Raw genomic sequence first — 27156 nt, 5'->3', positions numbered from 1 at the left:
GATGTCTGGAAGTGAGTTCCAAGGCGGCTGATTGCCTTAGGAGCTATTAATCCCTCCCCAAAATTGGGGCTCATTAGCCTGGGTGTAGCAGTCTGGTCACACCTTAATCACACTTGGGAGGTGGGAGAGCCACGGTGCAGCGGGACAGGGACAGGAGCTCCTTCCTGGGGCACCTGTTTGCCCCGTGAGCTGTAACCAGGGGCTGCCTGGCCCCATCTGCCCCAGCCCCAGAGGCTCAGGTGTCTCATGGCTCAGCTCCCAGCAGAGGGGTGGAACTGTGGCAGGGCCCATGGCAGGGCAATGCTGGGGTTAGGAGGAAATTTGATGAATTGATTTGCCCCAGAGCTGTATCTGATATGCCAGAAATGGAGAAAATTAGTCACAAAGTGCTGCTCCACCCATGGAGGGAAATCTAACGGAGCAGTTTAACCCTGTGCAGGGCAGCCCTGAGCTGCTGATTGATGCTCCAAGCCAGCAGAGCTGTGGCTGGGAGCTGTGGCTGAGATGTGGCCACTCTCCATTCCCACACCAGCCCTGTGTGGGGATGCTGAGGATGTCCCCACAGTGAGGGCTACGTGTCTACAGGAGTGGGGACATCCTGGGTGATGGCACCAGGTAGGGTCTGTGTGCCCAGGTGAGCTGGCCCAGGTCAGCCTTGGCTTGCTGGGCTGGAGGGTGACTCCTGGAGGAGCAGGGAGTGCTACAGGAGCACCAGAGCTGGGCTCTGCTCCTGGCATGGTGTTGGGACAGCAGGGTCCCCTTTGAGGGTCTAACTGCTGTTGTTGACAGCTGGAGTGCAGCCCTGCTTGCCCAGGAGCTGGGGTATTGCCTGCTTGCTGTCACTGCTGCCACTGCTGTCACTGCTGTTACTGCTGAGCTGGGCAGAGTGATGCCAAAGGCTTGGGCAGGGAATGGCAAGAGCCCCAGCTCCCACTTGGCCACCCTTGCTGTGCCCCTATGCTGCCCTGAACTGTGCAGCCACGTTCACTGACCTTGCCTGGGTGTCCTGGACCCTCCTGCACAGCCCTGTGGCTCCTGGGGGACAGTGGGGACAGCAGGGTGGTGGGCAGGGATAAGTGGGTGTCCTGTTGGAGGTGCCCAGCAGGACAGACAGCCGTGCCATGAGCCTGCCCTTGGCTCTGCTGGGCTCTCAGGGGCTCATCCAGACCCTGCCTGACAAAATAATCAGCTCCTCCTTCAGTGGGGTCTCAGATCTGCTCCTGTGACCCTTCTCTGTGCAGGTTGGACGTTTCACTGAGGCCCAGCTGCCAGCACCGTGTCCCTGTCCCTCCTTGCCGTGGCAGTGGAGGACGAAGGGGACCCGGCGAGCAGGTGATCGGCGGTCCTCGCCCCAGGGCAGGTACGGGCCGGGAGCGGAGCAAGGAGGAGCTGTGGGGGTGGGAGAGGGTGTGCTGCGGAGGGAGGTCTCCGAGCAGCTCCCTGTAAAGGCCAGGTGGGGAGGCTGCAGCTGCTGAGGAGGAGGAGGAGGGCTGGCGGCAGTGCAGGTCGGGAGCAGCCGGGGTGAAGGCGGGCGCGCTGCGGGCTCCTGGCAGGGCTGGACCCTCCCCGAGCGAGATGAGGGGGTTTAGGGGGAATACAGGGTGTGACAGGAGCTCCGTGGCGCTGGAAGGGGCTGAGGAGATGGGGCTGATCCCTCCATCCCCCTGCCGGGCCTGAGGGTGTCCCCGCCGCAGGTGCTGCTCCCCGGGACCTTCCAGAGCTCGGGGAACGCGGAGGGGCCATGCGGGCTCTCGGCATCCTGGGCTGGCTGCTGCTGCTGCTGCCGGTGCCCCAGGTGGCAGGTGAGCCCGGGGACGTCGCGGGGGTGGCAGCGGGGCTTGAGCACCCTGGGGCAGCGCGGGGCTGGGTGCCCGGGAGGTGCCCGGGAGGTGCCCGGGATGCGGAGCACGGGGACAGTGGCATCTCCCCGGGGCAGGCAGGGGAGCAGATGGGGACACGTCCCTGAGCCGGCAGCCACCCCCACCCTCCCGTGCCTCCCAGGTGCCCGACCCTGCATCCCCAAGGATTTTGGGCACGGCTCGCTGGTCTGTGTCTGCAATGCCACCTACTGTGACACGCTGGACCCCCTGGTCGTGCCAGCCCCCGGCTCCTACGTCAAATATGAGAGCAGCAAGGCCGGCAAGCGGCTGGAGCGGAGCGAGGGGAAATTCCAGAGCAGTCTGAGCACCCGAGGTAGCGCCACTGGTGGGTGGCGGTGCCACCGCGGCCCCTCGGGCAGCAGGGACCGAGCCGGGCTCTTCCCGCAGGGCTGCTGCTGACGCTCAACATCTCCACGCTGTACCAGCACGTGAAGGGATTCGGCGGCTCCCTCTCCGATGCTGCTGCCATGAACATCCTGAAGCTGTCCCAGCCGGCCCAGGACAATCTGCTGCGCTCCTACTTCTCCGAGAGCGGTGAGCAGTGAGGGCACGGCAGTGGGAGCAGATCCTGGGGTCACCAGAGGTGGCTGTGCCTGTCCCCGCTGCAGGGACATCGTCACCTGCTCCGGTGCCACTTGATGCTTTTCCTGCTCCTCAGGGATCGAGTACAACCTCATCCGGGTCCCCATGGCGTGCAGCGACTTCTCCGTGCGCCCCTACAGCTACGATGATGTCCCCAAGGACTACGAGCTGAAGCACTTCAGGCTGGCGGACGAGGACGTGAAGATGAAGGTGGGAGGCTGAAGCCGCTGCCATCAGCACCTTGTCCCCTCTTGTGCCGGAGCTCCTGCGTGTGCTGGGACCCCCAGGACCAGGTGCTGCTGTCCCTGCCCGCCGTGGCAGTGTGCATGGGGACAGCCTGTGGGAGCTGGCACCTCCTCCGGGGCACGTCCTGGCGCATCCCAGCTGGCACGGGCAGGGTGAGGAGCCAGGGCGCTGTGCCGGGGGGTGGTGCTTGCCAGCCGCCAGTCCCTGCTGAGGTCCTTTGAGTTCTCCCGTGCTTTGGGCTCTGTGGTTCTGGGGAGCTGCAGCTGGAGCTGACCCTCTCCCTCTGCCCCCTCCCACAGATTCCCCTCCTGCGCCGAGCTTTGGCCATGAGCAAGCGGCCGCTGCTGCTGTTTGCCAGCCCCTGGACCGCCCCAGCCTGGATGAAGAGTAACGGGGACGTCCGTGGGAAGGGGACTCTGAAGGGGAAGGCAGGGGACAAGTACCACAAGACCTGGGCCAACTACTTCATCAAGTACCGTCTGTGGAGCCAGGCTGGGACGGACAGCGGGAGGATCGGGGAGTGGGGTGGGGTCGGGGGGGGCAGCACATCTGATTCTGCCCCCGCTTCTCCACACCAGGTTCCTGGATGAATATGCAAAACGCAACGTGACCTTCTGGGCGGTGACGGCCCAGAACGAGCCGCTGGCGGGGCTCTTCACGCCCCCCCAAGCCCCCACCATCGCCTTCACGGCCGCCCAGCAGCGGGATTTCATCGCGCAGGACCTGGGCCCCGCGCTGGCCCGCAGCCCCCACCGCACACGGCTCCTCATGCTCGACGACCAGCGCATCCACCTCCCGCACTGGGCCAAAGTGGTGAAGAGCAGCGCCCCTTCCTTCCCCTCCGCCTCGCTGCCCAGCCCCAGGCTCTTTGGGAGATGGAGCCGTGGCCTCTCCCAGCCCTAGAGAGTGGGAGCAAACCGGGTCTGCCGGAGCGGCCGCCTCCGCCTGTGCCCGGCGGGAGTGAGGACAGGAGGTGGCACCCACACCCTGGATCCCCGGATCCTGCCGCAGCTGCTGGGCACCAGCACCTTTTTCCGGGCAGAGTTTTGGCTGATTTGGTTTCCCCCCATGATGCTGTTTGGGGATATTTGCCTTAAATTAGGAGGAAAGAAAGGAAAACGTGCTCCTGCCCCAGCTTCAAGCCAGGCAGTGTGTTCCTCCTTTCCCTCCATGGCTGCAGGGCTGGACCACCCCAGGGGTGTGTGGAGGAGGACCAGGCAGCAGCAGAGCTGGGCTGGGGGCAAGGGGCCCACTGAGGGGAAAACCTGTGCCCACCTCCTTAGCACTGCCCCCAAGGAGGTGCCAAGGCCATGTTGGGGCACCAGATCCATGCTAGGGTGCTGCTCAAAGGGTGTGGTGCCCACAGGAGGGGACAAGAGGTGGCCCTGAGAGGCCATATGGAGTCCATGTGTCCATCCCTGCAGGCTTCAGGCATGGGTGGCCTCAGTGTGAGGCATCTCCTTTGCTCCCCAGGTGCTGGGAAATGCTACAGCTGCCCGTTACGTGGCTGGCCTGGCCGTCCACTGGTACCTGGACGCCATCGTCCCACCTGCCTGGAGCCTGGAGGCCACTCACAAGCTCTTCCCTGACCATTTCCTCCTCTACACCGAGGCCTGCACTGGCTTCTTCATGTTCCGCTTCGCCGTGTCCCTGGGCTGCTGGGAGCGAGGAGACCACTACAGCTACAGCATCCTGACGGTACAGCCCTCACAGTGCCCTCACACAGCCCTCACACAGCCCTCACAGTGCCCTCACTCTGCCCTCACACGGCCCTCACACGGCCCTCACACGGCCCTCACTCTGCCCTCACACGGCCCTCACATGGCCCTCACTCTGCCCTCACACGGCCCTCACAGTGCCCTCACACGGCCCTCACAGTGCCCTCACAGTGCCCTCACACGGCCCTCACATGGCCCTCACACGGCCCTCACACGGCCCTCACACGGCCCTCACTCTGCCCTCACACGGCCCTCACACAGCCCTCACACGGCCCTCACAGTGCCCTCACACGGCCTTCACACGGCCCTCACATGGCCCTCAGTCTGCCCTCACTCTGCCCTCACAGTGCCCTCACACAGCCCTCACACAGCCCTCACAGTGCCCTCACTCTGCCCTCACACGGCCCTCACATGGCCCTCACACGGCCCTCACACGGCCCTCACTCTGCCCTCACACGGCCCTCACATGGCCCTCACTCTGCCCTCACACGGCCCTCACATGGCCCTCATTCTGCCCTCACACGGCCCTCACAGTGCCCTCACACGGCCCTCACAGTGCCCTCACAGTGCCCTCACACGGCCCTCATTCTGCCCTCACACGGCCCTCACACGGCCCTCACTCTGCCCTCACACGGCCCTCACACAGCCCTCACATGGCCCTCAGTCTGCCCTCACACGGCCCTCACAGTGCCCTCACACGGCCCTCACAGTGCCCTCACACGGCCCTCACACGGCCCTCATTCTGCCCTCACACGGCCCTCACACGGCCCTCACACGGCCCTCACACGGCCCTCACATGGCCCTCACACAGCCCTCACACGGCCCTCACACGGCCCTCACAGTGCCCTCACAGTGCCCTCACAGTGCCCTCACACGGCCCTCACACAGCCCTCACTCGGCCCTCACAGTGCCCTCACAGTGCCCTCATACGGCCCTCATACAGCCCTCACACGGCCCTCACTCTGCCCTCAGTCTGCCCTCACACGGCCCTCACTCTGCCCTCACAGTGCCCTCACACGGCCCTCACACGGCCCTCACACAGCCCTCACACGGCCCCCACTCTGCCCTCACTCTGCCCTCACAGTGCCCTCACAGTGCCCTCACAGTGCCCTCACATGGCCCTCACAGTGCCCTCACTCCTCCTTCACTCTGCCCTCACACCACCCTCACACCCCCAACCCAGTGCTGGAGGAGCCCCACTCAGCCCCTTTCCTGCCCTCCCAGGTCATGAACCACTTTGTGTCTGGTTGGACCGACTGGAACCTGGCCCTGGACCTGGACGGAGGCCCCAACTGGGTCAAGAACTTTGTGGACAGCCCCGTCATCGTGGACGGCAGCAAGGATGTTTTCTACAAGCAGCCCATGTTCTACCACCTGGGGCACTTCAGGTGGGTCAGGGGGGCTCAGGTGTGGCCACTAGCCCCAGACCAGGGGCAGAACCCCTCTCCCGGTCCTCTCCCCACAGCAAGTTCATCCCCGCGGGCTCCCGGCGCGTGGGGCTGCACAGCAGCCGCCGCTGCCTCCTCTGCCAGCTGGAGCACGTGGCCGTCCTGCGCCCCGACGGTGCCCTTGTCCTGGTGGTCCTCAACAGGTCAGCCCAGGCAGGAGATGGGGGTGGTGCCCAGCCCCAGCCGTGCCTGCTCAGCCTCTCTCGCTCCCCAGGTTTGGCCGGGATGTGCCCTTTGGAATCCGGGACCCTGCCATGGGGTTCATTGAGACTGTGGCTCCAGCCCACTCCATCCAGACCTACCTGTGGCGCCAGCAGTGACAGCCAGGGGAGTGCTGGGGGGCTCAGGGCGGTGCTGGGGGGCAGCTCTTCCCCCACCCTTTCCAGCATCCCTCAAGGGTGGAAGCAGCAGGTGGGAGTGCAGCCCCTGCACGAGGGGCTCCGTGTGCTCCTGGCCCCGGGACCTGCTGCTCCCCGCCTCCCCTCCCTCCCGGCACTTCCCATCCCCCTGGAAGTTCCCTCAGCGCCGTCTCCTGGAGCACACTTCCACACGTGGCCCCCTTGAAACCTTCGCGTGTGTGGCGGCCGCCAAGTAAAGCCATGACGCGCTCCCTCCGGAATGCGCCGTTGTTCCCGTCAGTGTTTCCTCTGCGCGCTCGGAAATCGCTCGGTTTTCCTCGCCGGGGCCAGGGCTGCCCCGGGGGCTCCGGCCCCCGTGGCCTGCGGGTGGCTCCTTGTTTATCCCTGCAGCTGGAGCCTCTGCTGCTGCCAGCCCTTGATTCGTTCCATATGTGCTGTTGGTTTTCCCCAGCCTACTTTTTTTTTTGGGGAATTAAAAAAAAAAATCCAAATGTCAGATGCTGTCAGAAAGGCAGAGTAAATGATATCAGTGTGCCCATCCACCAAACCTTATGGACAAATTAGGCTGGTGCCACCTCTCCAGGGTGGCCTCTGGACAGAGTCCCCTCTATTCTGGCTGTGGCCAACACCGACCGCAGCCCGGAGTGACCTCCCTGTCCTGTTTGCTTTCCCTAAATACCAGTTACAGTATTCCCTGTGCCTTTGGGAACGTTACCAGCACCTTTGAAGTACAGGAATGAGAAAGCCAGAGCTCTCCTTGGCTAATGCCCCTGTGTGAAAGCCACGGAACTGCTGAGGTTGGGGAAAATGAAAAACCCAGAGGCTTTACAGCTGGTTTATTGGAGTGTGGTGTGAAGGTGGCACCGGGCTCCGTCCCAGCCCTGTTCCTGGAGCACACCAGCCTGTCCTGTGCTTTTATCCATGTTCCTGGGGAGTGCTGGCCCCAACGGCAGCTGGGTCTGGCTGCCTGTGCTTAGAATCATAGAATAGAGTCATGGAATCCTTGAGGTTGGAAAAGACCTCGAAGATCATCAAGTCCAACCCAAGTTCCCCCAGCGCTGCCAAGGCCAGCCCTAAATCACGTCCCAAGTGCTCCTTACACATTTATTAAATCCCTCCAGGGATGGCGACTCCACCATTGCCCCAGGCAGCTGATGCCAGGGCTGCACAGTCCTGTCCATGAAGAAATTTTCTTTAATATTCAACCTAAATCCCTCCTGGGAAATGCCACAGCTCTCCTGATGCAACTTGAGGCCATTTCCTCTTGTCCTGTCCCTGTTCCCTGGGAGCAAAGCCTGATCCCCACCTGGCTGTCCCCTCCTGTCGGGAATTGTGAAGAGCCACAAGGTCCCCCTGAGCCTCCTTTTCTCCAGGCTGAGCCCTCCCCAGCTCCTCCTGGAGCTCCAAACCCCTCCTCAGCTCCATCCCCTTCTCAGGACATGCTCCAGACCCCTCCTCAGCTCCATCCCCTTCTCAGGACATGCTCCAGCCCTCATGAGGGGCACAGATCTGCCCCCCAGGATTTGAGGTATGACCTCATCAGTGCCCAGGTCCTGCTGCCACTCTATTCCTGACACCTTGGGAATGTCCCCTTCTCAAGGGACATCGGACCTCTGCTGTGCTGGGATGGCCCACACAGAGCCCGCATTCCCTGGTGCTCAGTAGTGCCCCGGGGCAATCGTGCAGGGAAAGGCTTTAGCCCAGTCCCTCTGGGCTGTCTCGCTGCTCCTGCCTGTTTGGAGCCACAGCAGGATGGTTGTGAGGGGTGGGGTGAGGCTGAAGAACCACCCCCACCATCCTCACTGCCTGCAGTGTGGGCTGGGGGATCCCTTCTCTGGGGGCAGCAGGAGGAGCAGGGCCTTGGGTGGGAGGTGTGTTGGAGAGGTGTTTTTTTTATGGGATGGGACTGTTGGGGTACATTCCTTGAGCTTTATTTGCTGCATCAGCCTCATGACACGGTTGAGACAATAGGAAGGTAAAGCTCATGTACAGCCAGTAGCAGCTGAAGATTTCTTTGTTACAGAGCACTTTAAAAACTTTCTAGCCAATAGCACATTGCTAAAGCTCACAGGCAATTGTTTTAGCCAATTACTAAAAGTACTAAAAGTACTCATAACATTTTTTACTTTCAGACTTTGCAGCTGCAGCTAGTTCTCTGCTCTTTCTGTTTCTGAGGCCTGCTTTTCCAGCTCTCTGAAAATCATCTCACCTTTACTATTTCCCACAGGGGGCTGTCACCCTGGCTCGGGGGCTGTGGTTCCTGGGTGGGGATGTGACACTGAGTGAGGGACGGTGGTCCCTGGGTGGGGGTCTCTTCCTGGCCACCCTCCCCAGCTGCCCCAGGGGGACCCCGGGGATCTGCCACTCCCCCCGTGCCTCTGCCCGCCTCCTGTTTCTCCTGCGGAGCAGATGCCTGTAATTAGGAAGGATCCCAAATTAGACGGTGTGGAGCCCAGACTTGTTTTGCCGATGATAAACCGCTGCTGCCGGCTCCACCCAGCCCGCTGCGGCGTGGGGCTCCGGCCTGCGGGCCACGGCGGGGGCGAGGGGACTTGAGCGGGCAGCCCCCGCTGTGCCCGCCCCAGGAGGGGTCGGGAGTCCCTGCCGGGAGCGGCTGCTGCCTCTGCCCGTGCCAGGAAAGGTCCTGGAGCAGCCACAAACGGGACACAGGTCGTGGTGGTGGCAGTGGCAGCACAAAGCTGAGGTGCTGCCAAGAGCAGGGACCCAAGGCGGGCACAGCCAACCCTGCCCTGCCCTGTCCGAGGTGTCCCAGGGACACAGAGCTGCTCTTCCCAAAGGGAGCAGGGCAGGCCTGGCTGTGGGGGGTGATGGAGGCACTTGGGGGGCTGGTGAGCATCCTCCCCTCCCCAGCTTCCCTCTGGCCACTGGAACAGGTTTCAGGAGAGCTTTGCAAATGCTGCGGTGTGAGGAAAGCTCTTTGGAGCCAGGTTGCAAAATCATCCCCAGGCTCCTCTTCAAACACAGAGTCCCATGAGCTGTCCCATTCCAAACTCACCTTTCCTGCTCCTCCAGAAGCATCCCCTCCCACCAGGCACAGCCGGGACACGGGACCTGCCACTGCTGCCACAGAGACGCAGCAGCGAGAGGTGGTTTGGAGGCAGGTGAGTCCCCTGGGTCCGAGGTGGCTTCAGCTGGTGGGAATGGGGACAGAGATGGGCACAGGTATGGGCATGGGACAGCCCTGGGCAGCAGGACCGTGCTGAGGCCATGCCCTGGCCAAGCTGGGCATCATTCCCAGGCAGGGAGTGGGAGGCAATGGAGGTGGGACAGCTGCCTGGCCCTGCTCCACATCCCACAGGAGCTCGGGGAGCAACAAGACAGCACCATCCCACCCTGGCAAAGGTCCCCAGGTGTCCTCAGTCTGGCACCAGGGTCCCGAGGCTTGGAGGTGGCTCCTCCTGTGCTCTCATTGAGAGGCTCCTTGCCCAGCACCATGGGAAGGACAAGACAGGGTTGAGCACCTGAAAGAACAGGGGAGTGTGGCACTCTCCATGCCAGGGGCTGGAGCCCCAAACCACTCTGGCTGGACAAACCCCAGCTGCCACGCATGTGGGATTGGGAGTGTGGAGCTGTTTGCTCCTGGGCATGGCTCGGGGGGCACTGGGGATACATGGGGTGATGCAGCATGGCATGACATGGCATGGCACAGCTGTGGAACGGGTGAGGAGGGAGAAGAAGTGGGAGGGAATTGATGGGAGTGAACAAAGTTGCTGGGTACAGCCAGCGTGGGCAGCTAGGAGCAGCAGGCTCACACCTGGGGGCTGCCCACACCTGGGGGGCTGCACCCCCACCTGGGACATGGCCAGAACTGTTGGTGGACTCTGGAGGGGTGGGAGGGAAGGTGGATGCTGGGCTGGAGCAGCAGGCAGAGGGCAGGACAGGCTTAGCCCTGCCAGGGGGGTTCTAGTGGTCCCCTGGGCAGGGGGATGATGCTGGGGCTCTCCCTGCCCTGTGTCTCTGTCCCTGTGTGTGGCTGGGCCAGGCTGAGCAGCTCTGGGTGCTGACACCTTGTCCTGCTCCCAGCGTGTCCATCGGCATTGTCGGAGCCGCTGCAGCAGAGGTGCCATGGGGCCAGGCTGTGCCAGTGTCCTGGGCTGGCTCCTGCTGGCACAGGCAGCCCTGCAGGTCACAGGTATGTGCTGGCACGTGTCCCTGGGCTTTGGAGGGTGGCAGATCTGGAGTCTGTCATGAGTCAAAGGGATGAGCTGGGCTCCTGCCACAGCCCTCAGTGCCCACTCACTCTTTCCTCTGCTGCAGGTGGCCGTCCCTGTGATGCCAAGGATTTTGGGCATGGCTCACTGGTCTGTGCCTGCAGTGCCACGTACTGTGACACTCTGGACCCCCTGGTCCTGCCAGCCCCTGGCTCCTACATCAAATATGAGAGCAGCAAGGCTGGCAAGAGGCTGGAGCGGAGCCAGGGGAGCTTCCAGCACAACACCAAGAGCCCAGGTACCACCCTGGGCTGTGGGAGGGTCTGTCCTCTCACAGGTGGCAGGGCTGGTGACACTGTGTGTCCCCACAGATTTCCACCTCACCCTGGACACAACACAGAGGTACCAGAAGGTGAAGGGCTTTGGTGGCTCCATCACTGACGCAGCTGCCATCAACATCCAGTCCCTGTCCAAGGCTGCCCAGAACCACCTGCTCCGCTCCTACTTCTCTGAGGAAGGTGAGCCCAGGGCAGCAAAGCTGTTGGGGTCTGGCTGCTGAGATTTGTTCTGGGGACCTGGGGGATCTGGAGCCCCCAAATGCAACTCGAGGATGCCCATCACCACCTGCCCCATCCTCAGGCATTGAGTACAACCTGGTGCGTGTGCCCATGGCCAGCACTGACTTCTCCATCCGCCTGTACACCTACGCTGACGCCGAGGGCGACTTCGAGCTGAAGCACTTCAACCTGACCGAGGAGGACACGCACATGAAGGTGAGTCCTGCAGAAAGGGTCTGAGGGACTGGGGCTGCTGCTTGGGTGGGATGGAATGGAATGGATCCATGGGATGGGATGGGATCTATGGGATGGGATTGGACGAGATGGGATGGGATGGGATGGGATGGGATGGGATCTATGGGATGGGATTGGATCCATGGGATGGGATGGGATCCATGGGATGGGATGGGATCTATGGGATGGGATTGGATGAGATGGGATGGGATGGGGTGGGGAAAGGGAACACCATCCCACCTCTGGGGAGGGAGGTGACTCCTCCTGCTGTCCAGCACTGGGACAGACCCAGAGATCTCTGTGCCATCCTACTTCTCCCTAGATCCCCATCCTCCAAGCAGCGCAGGCAGTGGCCAAGCGGCCGCTGTCTCTGTATGCCAGCCCTTGGACCTCCCCGGTGTGGATGAAGACAAATGGAGCAATGACAGGGAGGGGAACACTGAAGGGCAGCCCTGGGGACAAGTACCACCGGGCCTGGGCCAAGTACTTTATCCGGTAGGGGCCACGGGAGTGCGGTGGGTGCCAGGGATGCCATACCTGGAGCTGGCACAGGTGTGATGGGGCCATTCACCTTCTACCCCACACCAGGTTCCTGGATGAATATGCCAAGCACAACCTGACCTTCTGGGCAGTGACAGCAGGGAACGAGCCCACGGCTGGTGAGATTGTCTTCTACCCCTTCCAGTGCCTGGGCTTTTCCCCTGAGCACCAGAGGGACTTCATTGCCCAGGACCTGGGCCCGGCGCTGGCCAACAGCTCCCACCGCCACGTCCAGCTCATCATCCTGGATGACCAGAGGGTGATGCTGCCCTACTGGGCCGAGGTGGTGAGTGCCCACAGCAGCTGTCCTGGCCCCACAGCAGATCTCCCAGCCCTGGCCACTGGTGATCCTTTTCTCCTGCCAGGTTCTCAAAGACCCTGTGGCTGCCAGCTACATCAGCGGCATCGGCATCCACTGGTACCTGGATTTTCTGGCACCCATCGACCTGACACTCACCATCACCCATCACCTCTTCCCAGACTATTTCCTCCTCTCCACGGAGGCCTCCACAGGCTCCTACTTCTGGGAGCCCAGAGTGGTCCTGGGTGGCTGGGAGCGTGGGAGCAAGTACAGCCACAGCATCCTGTCGGTAGGGCCTGGTGGGAGCTGGGGACACATTGGCCACCCTGGTCAGCCCCTGGGCCTGCCCGTGGCTCAGGACCACCCCCTGCCCTGCAGAACCTCAACAACTACGTGACAGGCTGGACCGACTGGAACCTGGCCCTGGACATGGAGGGAGGCCCCAACTGGAGCAAGAACTACGTGGACAGCCCCGTCATCGTGGACAGCAGCAAGGATGTCTTCTACAAGCAGCCCATGTTCTACCACCTGGGGCACTTCAGGTGGGTCAGGGCCACAGGCTGCTGGCTCCAGGTACCACATCCTAAGTACCACACTCTGACCCTGCTTGTCCCCACAGTAAGTTCATCCCCGAGGGCTCCCAGCGGGTGGGACTGGCTGTTTCCAAGAAGTGCCACCGGTGTGACCTGGAGCACTCTGCTTTCCTGCGCCCCGACGGTGCCGTGGTGCTGGTGGTCCTGAACCGGTGAGTGGCTCAATTCTGATCCCTGCCAAAAGGCCCCACTGAGCCCACTGAGCCCCCATCCCCTCTTGCTTTCTCCACAGCTCCCCCACGGATGTGTCCTTTGGGATCTCTGACCCACATGTCGGCTTCATCGAGGCCGTGGCTCCCAGCGACTCCATCCAGACTTTCCTCTGGAAGCAGCCAGCCTAGCCTGGCAGAGGAGGGAGGTGCCAGAGCCAGGAACACTCTGCTGGTGGCAGCTTGGAGAGAAGACTCCAATGGGGTTGGGGCTGCAGCACAGTCCCTGCAGCCCCCTGCACCCCAGAGGACCTGTATGACCCTAGGGCTGCAAAGCCTGTGCTTTTCTAGATGTTTCATAAAATAAACAGGTTTTCTACAAACCTGCCTGAACCCCTGGCCTCCCCTTGGTGCCAGCTCTGTGGGCAGGACTATGCCAGGGGCCAGAGGAGACAGATTTGAGGCCCCATGGGTCCCATCCCTCCTCTGCCCAGGTTCCTGGGGCATCCCACAGGGCTGGGGATGCAGGGGGCTGTCCCCATAAGGGGTGGCATCTCTCTCCTGCCTTCCACTGCAGCATCCCCCAGGCAGGGAAGGGCCCAAAGCTGCAGTCAGGACACGCAGCCGGGATTTAGAGCAGAGCTCTGGCGTCGGCAGCTCCAGCTTCTCCCCAGCCAGAGCTGTGCTTTCTCCTGCTGGAGCAGCCATCAGCCCCTGCAGCTAATGGGAACCGGGAGCACGGGGCACATAGTTCCTGAGTGACGTTAGAGGGGAGCGTGCTGGGGGGGGGTGGGTTTGCACTGACTCATCCCCTCCCAGTGGGGCCCCTCGAACTGGGCCAGTATGGGGGAGGCTCCGCAGCTGGCCCAGCACCGTGGCTCTGCTCCAGCCCAGTGTGGGGGCCCCTGGCTACTGCGCCCGGCTAGGGGGGCACAGGAGCGCAGCCTGGGGACATTCAGCCGCCGCAGCAGCAGGGCTGGGATGCCGCTGGCGGTGCCTGGCTGGGGGGCACAGGAGCGCAGCCTGGGGACATTCAGCCGCCGCAGCAGCAGGGCTGGGATGCCGCTGGCGGTGGCAGCCGGCGGCCAAACAAGCGAGGGCTGTGTGCCGGCCTGGCCCCGCGCCGCCTTTCCATCCGTGCATCGTAAACCGGCAGCGGCCAGCGGGAGCGGCGGCGCGGCCAACACCGGCACCAGCCCCACGCCCGGTGGCCCAGGGGACCGCGGGGGCAGACGGAGCCCAGGTGGCCGCCCCCGACCCCGCTCCCAGCCCGCGCCATGCGCTCCCAGCTGTGCCAGCTGCAGGAGCTCCCCGGCGCTGGCAGGCGTGCTGGAATGCAAACAGATGTCAGCGCTGGAGGGATCCCGGCTGCTGGAGCGGGGCTCCGGGTGTCCCGCTGGCAGCGGGGAGAGCTCCTGGGCTGGGGACGTGTCCTGACGAGCAGCCTCGGCTGCCCTTGGCTCTGGTTTTGTGTCTCGGCTGTGCTGCTGGGCTGGCAGCAGCGTGGAGGGGCGGTACCAGCCCTGCAGAGCTGCTGTCTGCACTACCCTGAGTGCTGTCACAGGGGAATGATGCAGGGAGATGTGGGGCTCAGCCCCACAGCTGTTGGAGAAGGGACAGGGACACTGCTCAGATGCCACAGATGCTTTTAGGTCCCCCCTGTGGGACCTCAGCAAGACCCAAGGCTGGAGGGAGGGGCAGAGCCACAGGCAGGACACATTGGTGCCTGCTGCAAAACTCCAGCCTGGGCAACTGGGGAAACTGGGAAGTGCCTTGGGGGTGCTGGGAGTACGAGAGGGTGCAGGTGGAGAGAGGGAGGTTTATTGGTGAGGCAGGGACGCTCCCACGGAGAGGGCTGTGGTTCCTGGTGGGACACAGAGCAGAGCAGCAATGCTGCCAGGCTTCCAGAGTAAAAACAGTCAGTTCCAGGGGCTGGGAAGGAACAGTCACACAGCTCTTCCTCACTCCTCCTCCTCCTCTTCCTCCTCCTCCATGGCGATGGGCTGCCGGCCGGCCGGCCCCACGCTGCCGCGCTGGATGGAGACGATGCCGCTGAGGAAGGCGTAGCCCAGCATGGCCGCCAGCCCCACCAGCACTGACAGCAGCTGCTTGCGCCGTTTGTGGGGGTCCTCCTCTGCCTCACTGCTGTCCGTGCCTGCAGCCCGAGGGGCACTGCTCAGGGGGTCACCTGCAGGGGCAGAGCAGGGGTGTGGGTGGGAAGGGTCACCCTGAGAATGAGGGAAGCACCTGGGGGGGACAGGTCACCCCATGGCTGCAGGCTGAGGCGGGGGATGGCTCTCACCTCCGTCCCAGGGGAAGTAAAGGCTGAGGATAGAGGTGCAGTAGTTGCACAGGTTCTGCAGGGACTTCAGGTGCTGCTGCAGTTTCCCGTTGGGCAGCTTCGCCTTCAGGAGCGGCGCCAGGCGGCTGAAGACCAAGGCGTCGAGGGAAGCTGGCCTGGGGCACAGAGAGCCCTGTCTGGGACTCTGTCCCCACCCAAAGCCACCCAGAGCCACCAGACACCGCCAGCCCCAGCACCCCTAGAGGACAGCACGTGGCTCTCCCTCCTTGGGACAGTGCCCCGTCCCCTATGAGCCTCTTCTGCCCTCAAAGTGGCTGCAGCTCCCCTGCAGACCACGGGGCCTCAGCCATGCTGGGGTGTAGGGGCTCTCAGGTCCCTTCCTCTCCCCACTCTGGCCACTTACGAGTCTCCAAAGAAAAACTTCTGGGAGCCGAGGCGCTGGGAGAGGAGTGTCAGGCATTCCCGAGCTTCCCGGTAGAGCTGCAGGAGGAGGACAGAGGGTTGTCACCTGCCCAGGTACCACCACAGAGCTCAGGGGAGCAGGAGGGGGAAACCCACACCCCAGTTTGGATTTTTTCAGAGCCAATCTTAAAGGTGCAAACCTTATTTCTGGGCTAAACAGACGAATGGGGATACGAACATCATAAAGTCACCCCAGGACAGCCTCACAGGGATTTCCCTGTGAGGACCCACTGTGCCCAGACCCCATCCCTCACCTCCTTCTCCAGCTTCTCCTCATCCTCCATGTAGTCATCCCCCCAGATGAGCTGCAGCCGCTCCAGGTGCCGCTTGTGCATGGCGTTGGGCAGGAAGAAGTTGAGGGGGAAGGGGATGGTTTCTGCGTACCACTTCCGCGTGTGCTCCACGTAGTTCTTGGCATCCACCCAGAAGGTGTGGATCTATGGTGGAGAACAATCCACAGCCTGGCCACGGCAGAGCTGCTGGCACACCAGAGCCCCTGCCTGGCACAGCCACCCTGGAGACCACCAGGGGTCAAGGGCAAACCTCAGCCTGGGCTGCACAACCCACGGCTGCCACCCCCAAACGCCCATCCCTGCCATGCCAGGCTGCCAGGATGCTGCTGCTGGCACCTGGGCACACCCAAGCCTGCTTGCACAGCTCCAGAGAGCAGACCCCATGCCCAGCAAGCCCCCCTTCCCTGCAGCCTCACCAGTACTGGCAGCAGCTTCTCCTCCAGCAGGGACACGAAGGCCAGCGTGTCCGCGCTCTGCGTGGCTGACAGGTCATAGTCAGCATTGTATTTCTGCAGAGAAAATGCCAGTTTGATCCCATGGGATAGCCCAAATCCCACCTGTGGGTGACACAACAGAGTCCCCTCCTCCCTGAGGGGCTCCAGCACCCACCAGCCCAGCCCAGGCAGGGGGTGCCCCAAGCCCCTCTGTACCTGTTTCCTGAGGTGGGTTATGATCTGCTGAGGTTTGGAGATGGTGCCCTCGTCCCGTGTCCTCAGCGCGGGCAGGTGCCCTGCGGGCAGGGGGAATCAGTGGGGGCTGCAGTCACCATGCCCTGAGCAGGGGAGGGGTGCAGGGAACTGCAATGGGGGGTGGACACCCATGCCTGGATGGGGCACGAGGCAGTGCAGGGGTGTAAGGTGAGGTGGGGACAGAGCAGTGCAGGGGACGGGGCAGAAGGTGTGTGATGGGAAATGGGGAACGTTCCAGGACAAGAGGGGTGTGGTGGGGATGGACAGGGGGTGCAATGGGGAGCGATGGGACAGGGGCAGCAATGGGGCATAAGGGTGCAGTGATGCATGGGGGAACAGAGAAAAGGGGGGTGCAATGAGGTGGGGGGTGCAATAAGGGCATTCAATGGGACAGGAGTCGCGATGGGATGGGGTGGTGCAATGGGACAGGGGATGTGGTGGGGCATGAGGGTGCAATAGGGCAAGAGAGGGTGTAATGGAACAGGGATGGTGATGAGAAGATGGGGCTGGAACAGGACAGAGGGGAGTGCAGTGGTGGGGGACACATGACAATGGGGTACAACGAGATAAGAGGGGGTGAGGGTGCAGTCAGGGGCACGGGAGATGAGGGATGCTATGGGGTGGGAGGGTGTGATGGTGCAATTAGATGGTAATGGTGGTAATGGGACAGGGGGAGTGATGAGCTACAGGGGGTGCAATAGGGTAGGATGGTGCCACGTGGGGAGGAGAGGCCATAGGGGAAGAGAGCTGCAGTGGGATAAGAGGGTGCAATAGGGCAGGGGATCAGCGGTGTGGGGCCACAGGAGGGATGAGACGGGCTGGGAGGCTGTAATGGGGTGGGAGGCGTAAGGCGTGCAGGGATGGGGAGTGGAGGCAACGGGATCACGGGGCTGCCATGGGGTGGGGGTCCCGGTGGTGGTGCCGGTATCCTCGGCGGGGCCCTTACCGGAGGGGCTCCTCCAGGGGCTGGTGACCCGGTGCACCTTCAGCGGCGCCCCCGTGAACCGCGCGTAGGTCTGCGGGAGGGACGGACGGAGGGATAGAGCGGGGCTCTGCCCGCGGGACCCCGGCCCACCCCCGTGCCGGCCCCGGCGCTCACCAGCACAGCCAGGCAGTCGGGATCCACCGAGGGCAGCCCCCAGCCCCCGGCCCAGCAGAACAGCTCCATGGGCGCCGCCATCTTCCGCCGACCCGGAACCGGACGGGCGGCCCCGCCCGCCCCCGCCGCGGGGCGGCACCGACCGGGGGTCCCCGCGATGGAGCGGAGCCGAGCGGGGTCCGGGCTGGGAATGGTGGTGGTGGGGTCTGCAGGGTCCTTGCAGCAGAACCCGCGTCCCGCTCCGCACCGCACGGCTCAGCTCCACACCGCTGGGCCCCGCACCGTGCTCACAGCCCTGCCGTGCCCCGCATCTCTCTGCATTGCCCCGCACCGCTCAGCTCCACGCTGCTCAGCCCCGCACCGTGATCACAGCCCTGCCGTGCCCCGCACTGTGTCACAGCTCTGCCGTGTCCCGCACCGTGATCACAGCCCTGCCGTGCCCCGCACCGCGCTCACAGCCCTGCCGTGCCCCACACTGTGTCACAGCTCTGCCGTGCCCCGCACCGTGTCACGGCCCTGCTGTGTCCCGCCTGTCCCCGCACGGCTCAGCTCAGCTCCACACTGCTCGGCCCTGCACCGCACGGCCCTGCCGTGTCCCGCACCGTGTCACGGCCCTGCCGTGCCCCGCCTGTCCCCGCACGGCTCAGCTCAGCTCCACACTGCTCACGGTGCCGTGCCCCACACCGCACAGTCCCGCCGCGTCCCGCATCTCTCTGCACTGCCCCGCACTGCTCAGCTCTACACTGCTCCATCCTGCTCAGCCCCGCATCTCCCCGCAGAGCCCCACATTGCCTCGCACGGCTCAGCTCAGCTCCATCCTGCTCACGCTTCTCGGTTCCGCACCGCACACTCCTGCTGCGCCCCGCATCTCCCCGCGTGGGCCCGCACTGCTCACCCTGCTCGGCCCCGCACCCTCCCGCAGCTCTCCACGGACAGCAGCCGGGCCGGGAGCCCGCTGGCAGCGGCGGAGGGAAAACGCCCCGTGTGCGGCTTGGGACCACCCCCCTCCATCGCCCGCACCCCCTCGTTACGCGGGATCGCTGGCGCGGAGCCGGGCCGGGGGCGCGGGGCTGCGGCAGCCCCGGGGCCGGGCTCGGCCGGTTGTTATGGTACCGGGGGAAACAGCTGTAAACACGGCCGGGACGCCGCGGGCCGCCCGCCCGCCTTGGCCGGAGCTCCGCGGGAGCGGCTCCGCGGCCCGAGCATCCCCCGGCGGTGCGGAGCGGCCCCGGGGCCCTGCCGGCCCCGGGGGCTCCGCGGCGCGGGGCACCCCCGCACAAGCGGCCCCGCGGCCGGTCCCGCTCTCCCGGGCCGGGATGCTCCGGCTCTGCTGGGGCGGCCCCAGCCCCCCCCGCCTGACCTCCCGGTGAACCGGCGCTGTGAACGGGGGCTGCCCCGGGGCCGGCAGTGCCGGGGGGGGTCTCCGAAGCCCCGGGCCCAGTGCGCTGCGCCGGCACGGTGCCCCTCTCCGGGGCTGGAGCCGCGGCCGGTGGCCCGCCGGTGTCCCCGGGATGCGCCCGGTGATTGACGGCTCTTTGTTTCCTCCTCGCCGGCCCCGCCGGCCCCTCCCCCGTGCGCCACCCCGCCCCGCCGCGCTCCGCTCCGCACCGGCGGCACCGGCGGCACCATGGGGGCACCGGGGAGCCCCGCGCTGCTGGCGCTGCTCCTGCTGGGCGCCGCCGCCGCGGCGCGTCAGGAGCTGCAAGGTACCGGAGGGGCTCGGGGAGGCGGCGGGGCGGCCACGAAGGGGCGGCGGGACGGGCGACACTCGGGGGTCGGCGGCGGCAGACCCCGTCCCACGGCCGCTGACAGCGGCTCTGCTCGCCCCGGGGGAGCGGGGCTGCGGCCACCGGGGACGCTGGAACGTTCACCCCGGGGCGCTGGGTGGCCGCCGGCTCCGGTGCTGGCTCGGGGCCGCGGGGGAGTGCGAGGCGGGGACTGACCCCAGCGTCGCAGCCCCTTTCCGTCTGCCCGGTGCGTCTGCACGGAGCAGGAGGGCACCCGTGCGGCAGCGGGACCGAGCTGTCCGCGCTCCCCCCTAAGCGCCCCGAGCCGGTACCGGAGCCCCGACCGTCCCTCCGGTGTCTCCCGGTCCGATCGCCCCTTACTGGGGCTGGCCCGCCGGCAGCTCCGCGGAGCGGGATGCAGGGAAGCCCCAAGAGCGGGGCGGGCTCCGGGCCGGGACTCTGCCGGTCCCGCCGGTGCGGGGGCTCCGCGGGTCCCGTTAGGAGGCGCGGCCGGTCCTGGAGCGCCACCGCGCGGGGGCGGCCCCGGAGCCCCCCGGGCTTCCCTGGTCCCCCCAGAGCCCGGCGGTCCAGGAACACCCCCACCCACCCTCGCTCTGACCGCACCGGGCACCGGAGCTGCGGCTGCCGGTGCAGTGGCGACCCCGGTGCTCGTGTCCCGCAGTCATCGACCTGCTGCTGGTGAGCGAAGCTCGGCAGATGGCCAGCGTGGCCCACAAGATCCGCATGGAGCTCCTGACTGTCAACGACGTGTACCTCCTGTCCACCTTCCGCCTGCCCCCCAAGCAGGGGGGGACCCTCTTCGGCCTCTACTCCAAGAAGGACAACACCCGATGGCTGGAGGTGTCCGTCGTGGGGAAGATTAACAAAGGTGGGTGGGGATGGACCGGCCCTGGCTGAGCTCCTGCAGGGAAGAGCAGCTCCCAGGGTGCTGCCGGTGCTGGGGGGGAGCTGACGGCCCCTTCCCGCTCCCCTGCAGTCCTGGTGAGGTACCTGCGGGAGGACAACAAGGTGCACTCGGTCAACCTGCAGCACGCGCACGTGGCGGACGGGCAGAGCCACTCTGTCATCGTGCGCCTGAGCGGGCTGCGCAGGGACACGCTGAGCGTGGAGCTCTACGTGGACTGCAAGCAGATGGACTCCAGCGTGGGGCTGCCCGAGCTCTCGGAGATCCCCCTGGCCGAGGTGGAGTCCATCGAGGTGCGCACAGGGGTGAAGGCTTACCAGAGGATGCAGGTGAGTGCCAGGGGGATTGAGAGCCCGGCCAATGCATGCTTGGGGATGGGCAGAGCCCTCCATGCTGACTGCATCTCCCCACACACATCAGGGGTTTGTAGAGTCGATGAAGCTGATCCTGGGAGGGTCCATGAGCCGTGTAGGGGCCCTGAGTGAGTGCCCTTTCCAAGGAGATGAGTCCATTCACAGTGCAGGTAAGGGCTTGGGGGGTTTCGGGGTCATGCGTGTGGGTCGTGGCACAAGGAGGTGGGGGGTGACAGCACAGAGGGATGTTCCTGTCCCTCCTGGCCCAGTGTCCCCACACAGGTGGGAGCTACAGTGCTGCACATGTGCTTACCAGTAGTGACCATGTGAGGTGACGCTGCTGGGGTGTGACAGCAACATTTGGTAATGTCTCGTCTCTCTCCTTGCAGTGACAAGTGTGCTGGCCTCCATCCTGGGTAAGTCCCTGCTCTACTTCCCTCGTTGCCTGGTGTGAGGCATTTGGGGCTCCTCAGAGGCAGAAATCCCTGCACAGCCTGTCCCAGTGCCCCATGTGGGATCAGAGGGTGTGGGGTGTGCCATAGGGAAACGCGCCCTGTGTGAGCATGGGCTGTCAGTTGCCTCATCCTCCTAGCTCAGTGCCAATGGGCAGAACAGTCCTGGCCCACAGCCCTGGGAGATTTTGTGCTGGGATTGACCTTTCCTTTCTGCTGCTGGCAGGTGAGCAGACCAAGGCACTCGTCACGCAGCTGACCCTCTTCAACCGGCTCCTGACCGAGCTGCGGGAAGACATCAGGGACCAGGTGGGACTGAGAGGGTGCTGGCACTCCCTGGGCTGGGTTTTCCCAGAGCACAGTGCCAGCACCCTCCTGATGCTCCCTGCTTTGCTGCCTTGCAGGTGAAGGAGATGTCTTTGATCCGCAACACCATCATGGAGTGCCAGGTCTGCGGTGAGTGCTGGCGAGGCTCTGCTCCCACCTCGGGGGGCAAAGAGCCACCTTGTCTCACCCTTCACCTGCCTCTCCTCTCCTCAGGCTTCCACGAGCACCGGTCCCGCTGCAACCCCAACCCCTGCTTCAGTGGTGTGGACTGCATGGAGACGTACGAGTACCCTGGGTACCGCTGCGGGCCCTGCCCGCCGGGGCTGGAGGGCAACGGCACCCACTGTGCTGACATCGAGGAGGTGGGCACGGGCTGGGGGGCACCAGCAGCCCCGGCACTGCCAGGGCTCTGCGTGCAGAGGATGCTTCCTCTGGGAACGCCTGGGATGGCCTGGGGCAGCAGCCACCCTGCAGGATGCTGTGCCCAAGGATGAAGCCTGTGTCTCTCCTGGTGTTGCAGTGTGCCCATGCCAACCCCTGCTTCCCTGGCTCCAAGTGCATCAACACAGCCCCGGGGTTCCGTTGTGAGCCTTGCCCCCGTGGCTACCGAGGCAACACCGTCTCTGGCGTGGGGGTGGACTATGCCAGGGCCAGCAAGCAGGTGAGTGCAGTGCCATGGGACTGCGGGGTCCCTGTGGGGTCCCTGGAGTGCAGCACAGCGTGGATGATGCAGTGCCTGTGGAGGAGGACAGCTTCTCATGGCGAGGAATGGGCAGAGCTACCCACAGGGACAGGCCCCAGGTGAGCATTCCTCCCACATTACTCACAGGTTTGCACGGATATTGATGAATGCAACGATGGGAACAATGGGGGCTGCGACCCCAACTCCATCTGCACCAACACTCTGGTGAGCAGTGCTGTCCCGCTCCCTCCCTTGCTCCTGGGGCCGCTCAGCTCCCTCATCCCAGCCCTGTCCTCTCTCCCCCAGGGCTCCTACAAGTGCGGGCCCTGCAAGTCGGGCTTTGTGGGCAACCAAACGTCTGGCTGCATCCCCCAGAGGTCCTGCAGCACTCCCACCTCCAACCCCTGCGACATCAACGGCTTCTGCCTGTTTGAGAGGAATGGGGAGATCTCCTGTGCTGTGAGCAGGGGAGAGGGACAGGAGGAGGGTGTGGGAGTACAGCACAGCAGCATTTGTCTTGCCAGGGCCCTTTCCAGTTCCTGATCTCTTCTTTATTCAGTGCAACGTGGGCTGGGCTGGCAATGGCAACGTGTGTGGGCCAGACACAGACCTGGATGGGTACCCGGACGAGCCCCTGCCCTGCATCGACAACAACAAGCACTGCAAGCAGGTGGGCTCCTGCAGGGGAGGCCCAGGGGGTGCAGGATCCACAGCAGGGCTGTGCTCCAGGCCTCATCTCCTCCCTGTCCCTAATGCTGGCTGTGCCTGCAGGACAACTGCCGCCTGACGCCCAATTCTGGCCAGGAGGATGCTGACAACGACGGCATTGGGGACCAGTGTGATGACGATGCTGATGGTGATGGTGTCAAGAATGTGGAGGTGGCTGTGCTGGTTGGGTGGCCATGCCAGTGGCTCAAGGAGGGTTTCTTGCTTTGGCTCAGTTCTGAGTCCCTCAAGATGCTTCTCCTGGGGAGCAGCAGGCTGGTGGTTTGGGAATGGTCTCAGGGTGCTGGCGATGTCTGTCTGCCCTGACCACTGTGGGACTGTGGCCTCTTGTCTGCCCACCACCACACTGCCAACATCCCCATCCTCTTCTCCACAGGACAACTGCCGGCTCTTCCCCAACAAGGACCAACAGAACTCGGACACTGACTCCTTTGGGGATGCCTGTGACAACTGCCCCAATGTGCCCAACAATGACCAGCGGGACACGGACAGCAACGGCGAGGGGGATGCTTGTGACAATGACATTGATGGGGATGGTGAGCTGCTCTTGGGTTGGCCTGGCTGTGCCAGGGGGGCAGGGTATCCTGTAGGGGAGGGTATGCACTCAGCACCATCCTTGCAGGGATACCCAACATGCTGGACAACTGCCCCAAGGTGCCCAACCCTCTGCAGACTGATCGGGACGAGGATGGTGTTGGGGATGCCTGTGACAGTTGCCCTGAAATGAGCAACCCCACTCAGGTATGGCTGGGGCCAGACTGGGCCTGGGGGCCTGGATGATTGGGGCCTGGCCCAGTGGGGAGCAGAGGCTCCTCTTCCTCGCCCCAGGATGTGCTCTGAACTAGGGCTCCGCTCTCCTCCAGACAGATATGGACAGTGACCTGGTAGGAGACATCTGTGACACCAACGAGGACAGGTGGGGACAGCCCTGCCATAGGGTGACCTCCCAGTTGTGTCCTGGGGGGCAGAACTGGGCTCCTGGTTCAGGGACCTGTCAGGAGGGACAATGGGGCCTTTGGGGAGATCCCCAGTTTTGTCCATTGCTCTGACCTTGTTCTTGCTCCCAGTGATGGAGATGGGCATCAGGACACCAAGGACAACTGTGCTGAGATCCCCAACAGCTCCCAGCTGGACTCGGACAACGATGGGCTGGGGGATGACTGTGACAACGATGATGACAACGATGGCATCCCGGACTATGTGGCACCTGGGCCGGACAACTGCCGCCTCATTCCCAACCCCAACCAGAAGGACTCAGACGGTGAGCACGGGGTGGGCAGGGGGAGGACGACCTTCCTGGGCTCAGCCCAGCCCTGACTGAGCACGTGTCCCCAGGGAATGGTGTGGGTGACGTCTGTGAGGAGGACTTTGACAATGACACGGTGGTGGACCAGCTGGACGTGTGCCCCGAGAGCGCCGAGGTGACGCTGACCGACTTCCGCGCCTACCAGACCGTCATCCTTGACCCTGAGGGGGACGCCCAGATCGACCCCAACTGGGTTGTGCTCAACCAGGTGTGGGTGCTGCGCCCCGTGTTTCTGGGGGCTGCGCTGCAGGGTGGGAGCTCAGGGGACTGGGAGGTGCCCAGGGGTGCCCCTCACCCAGCTGTCCCCCCCACAGGGCATGGAGATCGTGCAGACCATGAACAGCGACCCGGGTTTGGCTGTGGGTAAGATATATTCACCCCCTTACTCCCACCGTGCAGGGGAGTAAGAGCCGGTTCTTTGCCCCACAGATGAGGGATGAAGGGTGGGTGGGCTGGGAGCCCTGTGGGGAGAGAGGGCTCCCCGCAGCGTTTCCTGCCTGTAGGTTACACGGCCTTCAACGGGGTGGACTTTGAGGGCACCTTCCACGTCAACACCATCACCGACGATGACTACGCCGGCTTCATCTTCAGCTACCAGGACAGCGCCAGCTTCTATGTGGTGATGTGGAAGCAGACGGAGCAGACTTACTGGCAGGCCACCCCCTTCCGGGCTGTGGCCGAGCCGGGGCTGCAGCTCAAGGTGGGTGGTGGCCCCACCCACGGGCTGGGTCAGGCTCCCCTGTTGAGGCCCCCCCTGAAGCCCCCATGCACCTGCAGGCAGTGAAATCCTCGACGGGCCCCGGGGAGCACCTGCGCAATGCTCTGTGGCACACGGGCCACACGCCCGACCACGTCCGCCTGCTCTGGAAGGACCCCCGGAACGTGGGCTGGAGGGACAAGACCTCCTACCGCTGGCAGCTGGCACACAGGCCCCAGGTGGGCTACATCAGGTAAGCAGGGGGGGCGTGGGGACCGCTGGGGAGGGGGCTGTGACTCCACGGTGCACCCCCAGCAGGACCACACCAGTGGGGGGATGCCGGGGAGAAACCAGCCCTGATGATAACCACGAGTAAGGGTCCTGCCCTGCGGATCCCCCTCAGGGGCAGGAGGATGCCCGTGAGGAGGCCTTGTGCCTCCTGGGACCACCCTAGTGAGGGGATACGGGCCGTGGGGGAGAGCATCCAGCCCCTGAGACCACCGCAGTGTGGGGATACCGGCCATGGGGGGATCCAGCCCCTGAGACCACCGCAGTGTGGGGATTTTGGCCGTGGGGAGGGTTTCTCCCCGGTGGGGCCGCAGCCGCGTTTCTCCTTTAAGGCTCCCGCCGGGACGGCCGCGGCGGGGGGGCTCCGCCGCCGGGCCCTCCGCCCCCCGGGCCCCCGGGGCCATTGTCCCGTCGCCATGGCGACCCCGCCGGCGCCTTTCACATGCAAAGCGCCCGACAAAGGCGGCGGGGCCGGGCCGGGGGCGGCGCGGGGGGCTTCAGCCCGGCCACGGCGGGGGGCCCCGGCCCGAGAATCCAGCCGGTCCGGTGCCCCCGGCCCAGTCTCCCGCAGGATGCCCCGGCTCCAGCCCGGTGCCACCGTCCCCGGGTCGGGATGCCCGGGGCCCGGTGCTGGTCGTGGAGTGGTCCCAGTGGGATCCAGGTGCTGGCCCCGATGGAGTCTCAGTAGGATCCCGATGTTTGCCCCGGTCGGTTACCGGCGGGGTGCCGGTGGAATCCCGGAGCTGGCCCCGGAGGGGTCCCGGTGAGGGCCCGCTGACCCGGTCGGGCCCCGTTCCCCGGCAGGGTCCGTCTGTACGAGGGCCCGCAGCTGGTGGCCGACTCCGGTGTGATCATCGACACCACGATGCGCGGGGGCCGGCTGGGGGTCTTCTGCTTCTCCCAGGAGAACATCATCTGGTCCAACCTGCAGTACCGCTGCAACGGTGAGCAGGGCCCCCCGGGACCCCCGCACCGGCCCGGCGGCCGGCTGAGCATCCCCTCCCTCACCGCTGCGGCGGGCTCAGTCCTGGGCCGGGGGCTTTACCGGGGCTCGCTCCCCTCGGCGGCTCCTGACGCCCCCCGCGCTGCTCCCCACAGACACGATCCCTGCCGACTTCGAGCCCTTCCGCCGGTTCCTGCTGGAGGGACGCGAGTGACCGCGCCCGGCACGGGCCACCCCCGCCAGCGGCACCGGTGGCGCTCCGGGCTCCCGCCACCGGCGGCACCCGGGGGCGCACCGGGCCCCGCCGCTCCTCCCGGCCGGGCCCCGTTCCCGGCCCCCCGCGGACTTTGCACTGCCAGTACCGGGGCCCCGCAGTGCCGGGGCTCCCGCCACGCCTGCCCCGGGCGCTCCGGTCCTTGCCCCACGCCTGGCCATAAAGTTTTGAGTGTTTTCTACCCTGCGCGCCCGGTCCCTTGGGGGTTCCCGCTGGCCCGAGAGGGCCGTGGGTCTCCCCCCCGCCCCGTGCTCTCGGTTCCGTCCCGCGCCGTCCTCCCGGTGGTCGCGGGGTTGGGTCAGCGCCCGGCCGGTCCCGCCGGCGCAGCCCGCGGCGGCGGGAGGCCGGGACGAGTGCAATATTGGTGGGCGAGAGCACAACACTGCACCGCATCCCGGCCCTCCCGCCGCCCCGGAGGGAGCGGAGCCGCCGCCGCCGCCGCCCGGGCCGCTCCGTGGGAACTGCGCGGCGCGCACCGCGGCTCGGCGGCAGGGACCGGTCGCCACGGCGACGGCTGTCCCGGCAACGCGGCGGAATGTGCCCCCACCCCCCCATCCCGCCCGCCCCGGAGAGCGCGGCCCCGGCACCGGCCCGGCCCCCCCGCCCCGCGGCGGCGGCGGCGACAATGGGCGCGGCGGCACCGGGCCCCTCTTAAAAGGGCAACGCGGGGTTGCCCTCCGGTGTTGGGAACCGGACCGGGGCCGGGGCCTGTGCCCGGGGCCGCGGCGGGAGCGCAGCTGGCTCTCCTCGGGAGTACCGGGACAGGTGAAATCACCGCTGGCTACTGAGCGCGTCCTCCCGCGCCCCCGAGCTGCGAGGGGCGACCGCGGTT

At 65.1% G+C, this 27156-nt stretch overlaps 4 protein-coding genes across 7 annotated transcripts; 3 read left to right on the top strand and 1 right to left on the bottom strand.

The window, feature by feature from the left end:
• The first annotated feature begins 11 nt into the window (after nucleotides 1–11).
• On the top strand, nucleotides 12–6343 carry LOC139605449 (lysosomal acid glucosylceramidase-like). The gene is made up of 11 exons (XM_071456914.1): nucleotides 12–1360; nucleotides 1695–1802; nucleotides 2002–2193; nucleotides 2268–2414; nucleotides 2539–2672; nucleotides 3008–3180; nucleotides 3287–3521; nucleotides 4182–4406; nucleotides 5651–5814; nucleotides 5892–6017; nucleotides 6089–6343. The coding sequence occupies exons 2-11, from the start codon at nucleotides 1742–1744 to the stop codon at nucleotides 6192–6194; spliced, it is 1563 nt and encodes a 520-aa protein (XP_071313015.1). The 5' UTR covers nucleotides 12–1360; nucleotides 1695–1741; the 3' UTR covers nucleotides 6195–6343.
• LOC139605446 (lysosomal acid glucosylceramidase-like) lies at nucleotides 5734–13172 on the top strand. 2 transcript variants are annotated; one of them, XM_071456911.1, is made up of 12 exons: nucleotides 5734–5814; nucleotides 9267–9355; nucleotides 10278–10386; nucleotides 10512–10703; nucleotides 10777–10923; nucleotides 11045–11178; nucleotides 11519–11691; nucleotides 11785–12022; nucleotides 12102–12326; nucleotides 12416–12579; nucleotides 12657–12782; nucleotides 12863–13172. In XM_071456911.1, exons 1-12 carry the CDS (start codon nucleotides 5769–5771, stop codon nucleotides 12969–12971), a joined length of 1752 nt encoding a protein of 583 aa, XP_071313012.1. In that variant the 5' UTR covers nucleotides 5734–5768; the 3' UTR covers nucleotides 12972–13172. The 2 variants fall into 2 exon arrangements, with proteins under 2 accessions (XP_071313012.1, XP_071313011.1); XM_071456910.1 differs by lacking the exon at nucleotides 5734–5814 and having other exon boundaries at nucleotides 6441–9355.
• Nucleotides 13173–14578: 1406 nt separating this feature from the next.
• Nucleotides 14579–18768, bottom strand: MTX1 (metaxin 1). 2 transcript variants are annotated; one of them, XM_071456741.1, is made up of 9 exons: nucleotides 18520–18768; nucleotides 17625–17808; nucleotides 17472–17541; nucleotides 16487–16566; nucleotides 16253–16345; nucleotides 15798–15980; nucleotides 15485–15561; nucleotides 15082–15236; nucleotides 14579–14967 (listed from the first exon to the last, which is right to left on the bottom strand). In XM_071456741.1, exons 1-9 carry the CDS (start codon nucleotides 18633–18635, stop codon nucleotides 14741–14743), a joined length of 1185 nt encoding a protein of 394 aa, XP_071312842.1. In that variant the 5' UTR covers nucleotides 18636–18768; the 3' UTR covers nucleotides 14579–14740. The 2 variants fall into 2 exon arrangements, with proteins under 2 accessions (XP_071312842.1, XP_071312843.1); XM_071456742.1 differs by having other exon boundaries at nucleotides 17625–18154; nucleotides 18253–18637.
• Nucleotides 18769–19210: 442 nt separating this feature from the next.
• THBS3 (thrombospondin 3) lies at nucleotides 19211–26505 on the top strand. 2 transcript variants are annotated; one of them, XM_071456739.1, is made up of 23 exons: nucleotides 19211–19330; nucleotides 20034–20240; nucleotides 20349–20605; nucleotides 20697–20799; nucleotides 21019–21045; nucleotides 21308–21390; nucleotides 21486–21537; nucleotides 21622–21770; nucleotides 21929–22069; nucleotides 22238–22315; nucleotides 22397–22549; nucleotides 22650–22760; nucleotides 22862–22969; nucleotides 23193–23352; nucleotides 23439–23557; nucleotides 23680–23732; nucleotides 23884–24077; nucleotides 24152–24330; nucleotides 24437–24485; nucleotides 24626–24822; nucleotides 24900–25072; nucleotides 25912–26051; nucleotides 26206–26505. In XM_071456739.1, the coding sequence occupies exons 1-23, from the start codon at nucleotides 19252–19254 to the stop codon at nucleotides 26262–26264; spliced, it is 2871 nt and encodes a 956-aa protein (XP_071312840.1). In that variant the 5' UTR covers nucleotides 19211–19251; the 3' UTR covers nucleotides 26265–26505. The 2 variants fall into 2 exon arrangements, with proteins under 2 accessions (XP_071312840.1, XP_071312839.1); XM_071456738.1 differs by having other exon boundaries at nucleotides 21486–21770.
• The last annotated feature ends 651 nt before the right edge of the window (nucleotides 26506–27156 follow it).

This window comes from Agelaius tricolor, unplaced genomic scaffold, assembly GCF_023055355.1.
Source record: "Agelaius tricolor isolate 1412-34295 unplaced genomic scaffold, bAgeTri1.0.p SCAF_66, whole genome shotgun sequence".
NCBI classification, from domain to species: Eukaryota; Metazoa; Chordata; class Aves; order Passeriformes; family Icteridae; genus Agelaius; species Agelaius tricolor.
The sequence above is the reverse complement of the archived record's forward strand: the minus strand, read 5'-3'. Positions and strand labels throughout refer to the sequence as shown.

What these genes read in the sequence shown, in the direction of transcription:
- LOC139605449 (XM_071456914.1), top strand. Translation starts at nt 1,742, where the DNA reads ATGCGGGCTCTCGGCATCCTGGGCTGGCTGCTGCTGCTGCTGCCGGTG. An exon ending in TGGGCCAACTACTTCATCAA is followed by an intron (nt 3,181 to 3,286) that starts GTACCGTCTGTG and finishes TCTCCACACCAG; the next exon opens with GTTCCTGGATGAATATGCAA. An exon ending in GTCCTGGTGGTCCTCAACAG is followed by an intron (nt 6,018 to 6,088) that starts GTCAGCCCAGGC and finishes CTCGCTCCCCAG; the next exon opens with GTTTGGCCGGGATGTGCCCT.
- LOC139605446 (XM_071456910.1), top strand. Translation starts at nt 9,062, where the DNA reads ATGGAGGCACTTGGGGGGCTGGTGAGCATCCTCCCCTCCCCAGCTTCC. An exon ending in AGGAGGACACGCACATGAAG is followed by an intron (nt 11,179 to 11,518) that starts GTGAGTCCTGCA and finishes ACTTCTCCCTAG; the next exon opens with ATCCCCATCCTCCAAGCAGC. An exon ending in TACCACCTGGGGCACTTCAG is followed by an intron (nt 12,580 to 12,656) that starts GTGGGTCAGGGC and finishes TTGTCCCCACAG; the next exon opens with TAAGTTCATCCCCGAGGGCT.
- MTX1 (XM_071456741.1), bottom strand. Translation starts at nt 18,635, where the DNA reads ATGGAGGGGGGTGGTCCCAAGCCGCACACGGGGCGTTTTCCCTCCGCC. An exon ending in TAACCCACCTCAGGAAACAG is followed by an intron (nt 16,346 to 16,486) that starts GTACAGAGGGGC and finishes TTTTCTCTGCAG; the next exon opens with AAATACAATGCTGACTATGA. An exon ending in AGAAGCTGCTGCCAGTACTG is followed by an intron (nt 15,981 to 16,252) that starts GTGAGGCTGCAG and finishes TCTCCACCATAG; the next exon opens with ATCCACACCTTCTGGGTGGA.
- THBS3 (XM_071456738.1), top strand. Translation starts at nt 19,252, where the DNA reads ATGGGGGCACCGGGGAGCCCCGCGCTGCTGGCGCTGCTCCTGCTGGGC. An exon ending in CCATCTGCACCAACACTCTG is followed by an intron (nt 22,316 to 22,396) that starts GTGAGCAGTGCT and finishes TCTCTCCCCCAG; the next exon opens with GGCTCCTACAAGTGCGGGCC. An exon ending in ATGGGGAGATCTCCTGTGCT is followed by an intron (nt 22,550 to 22,649) that starts GTGAGCAGGGGA and finishes TTCTTTATTCAG; the next exon opens with TGCAACGTGGGCTGGGCTGG.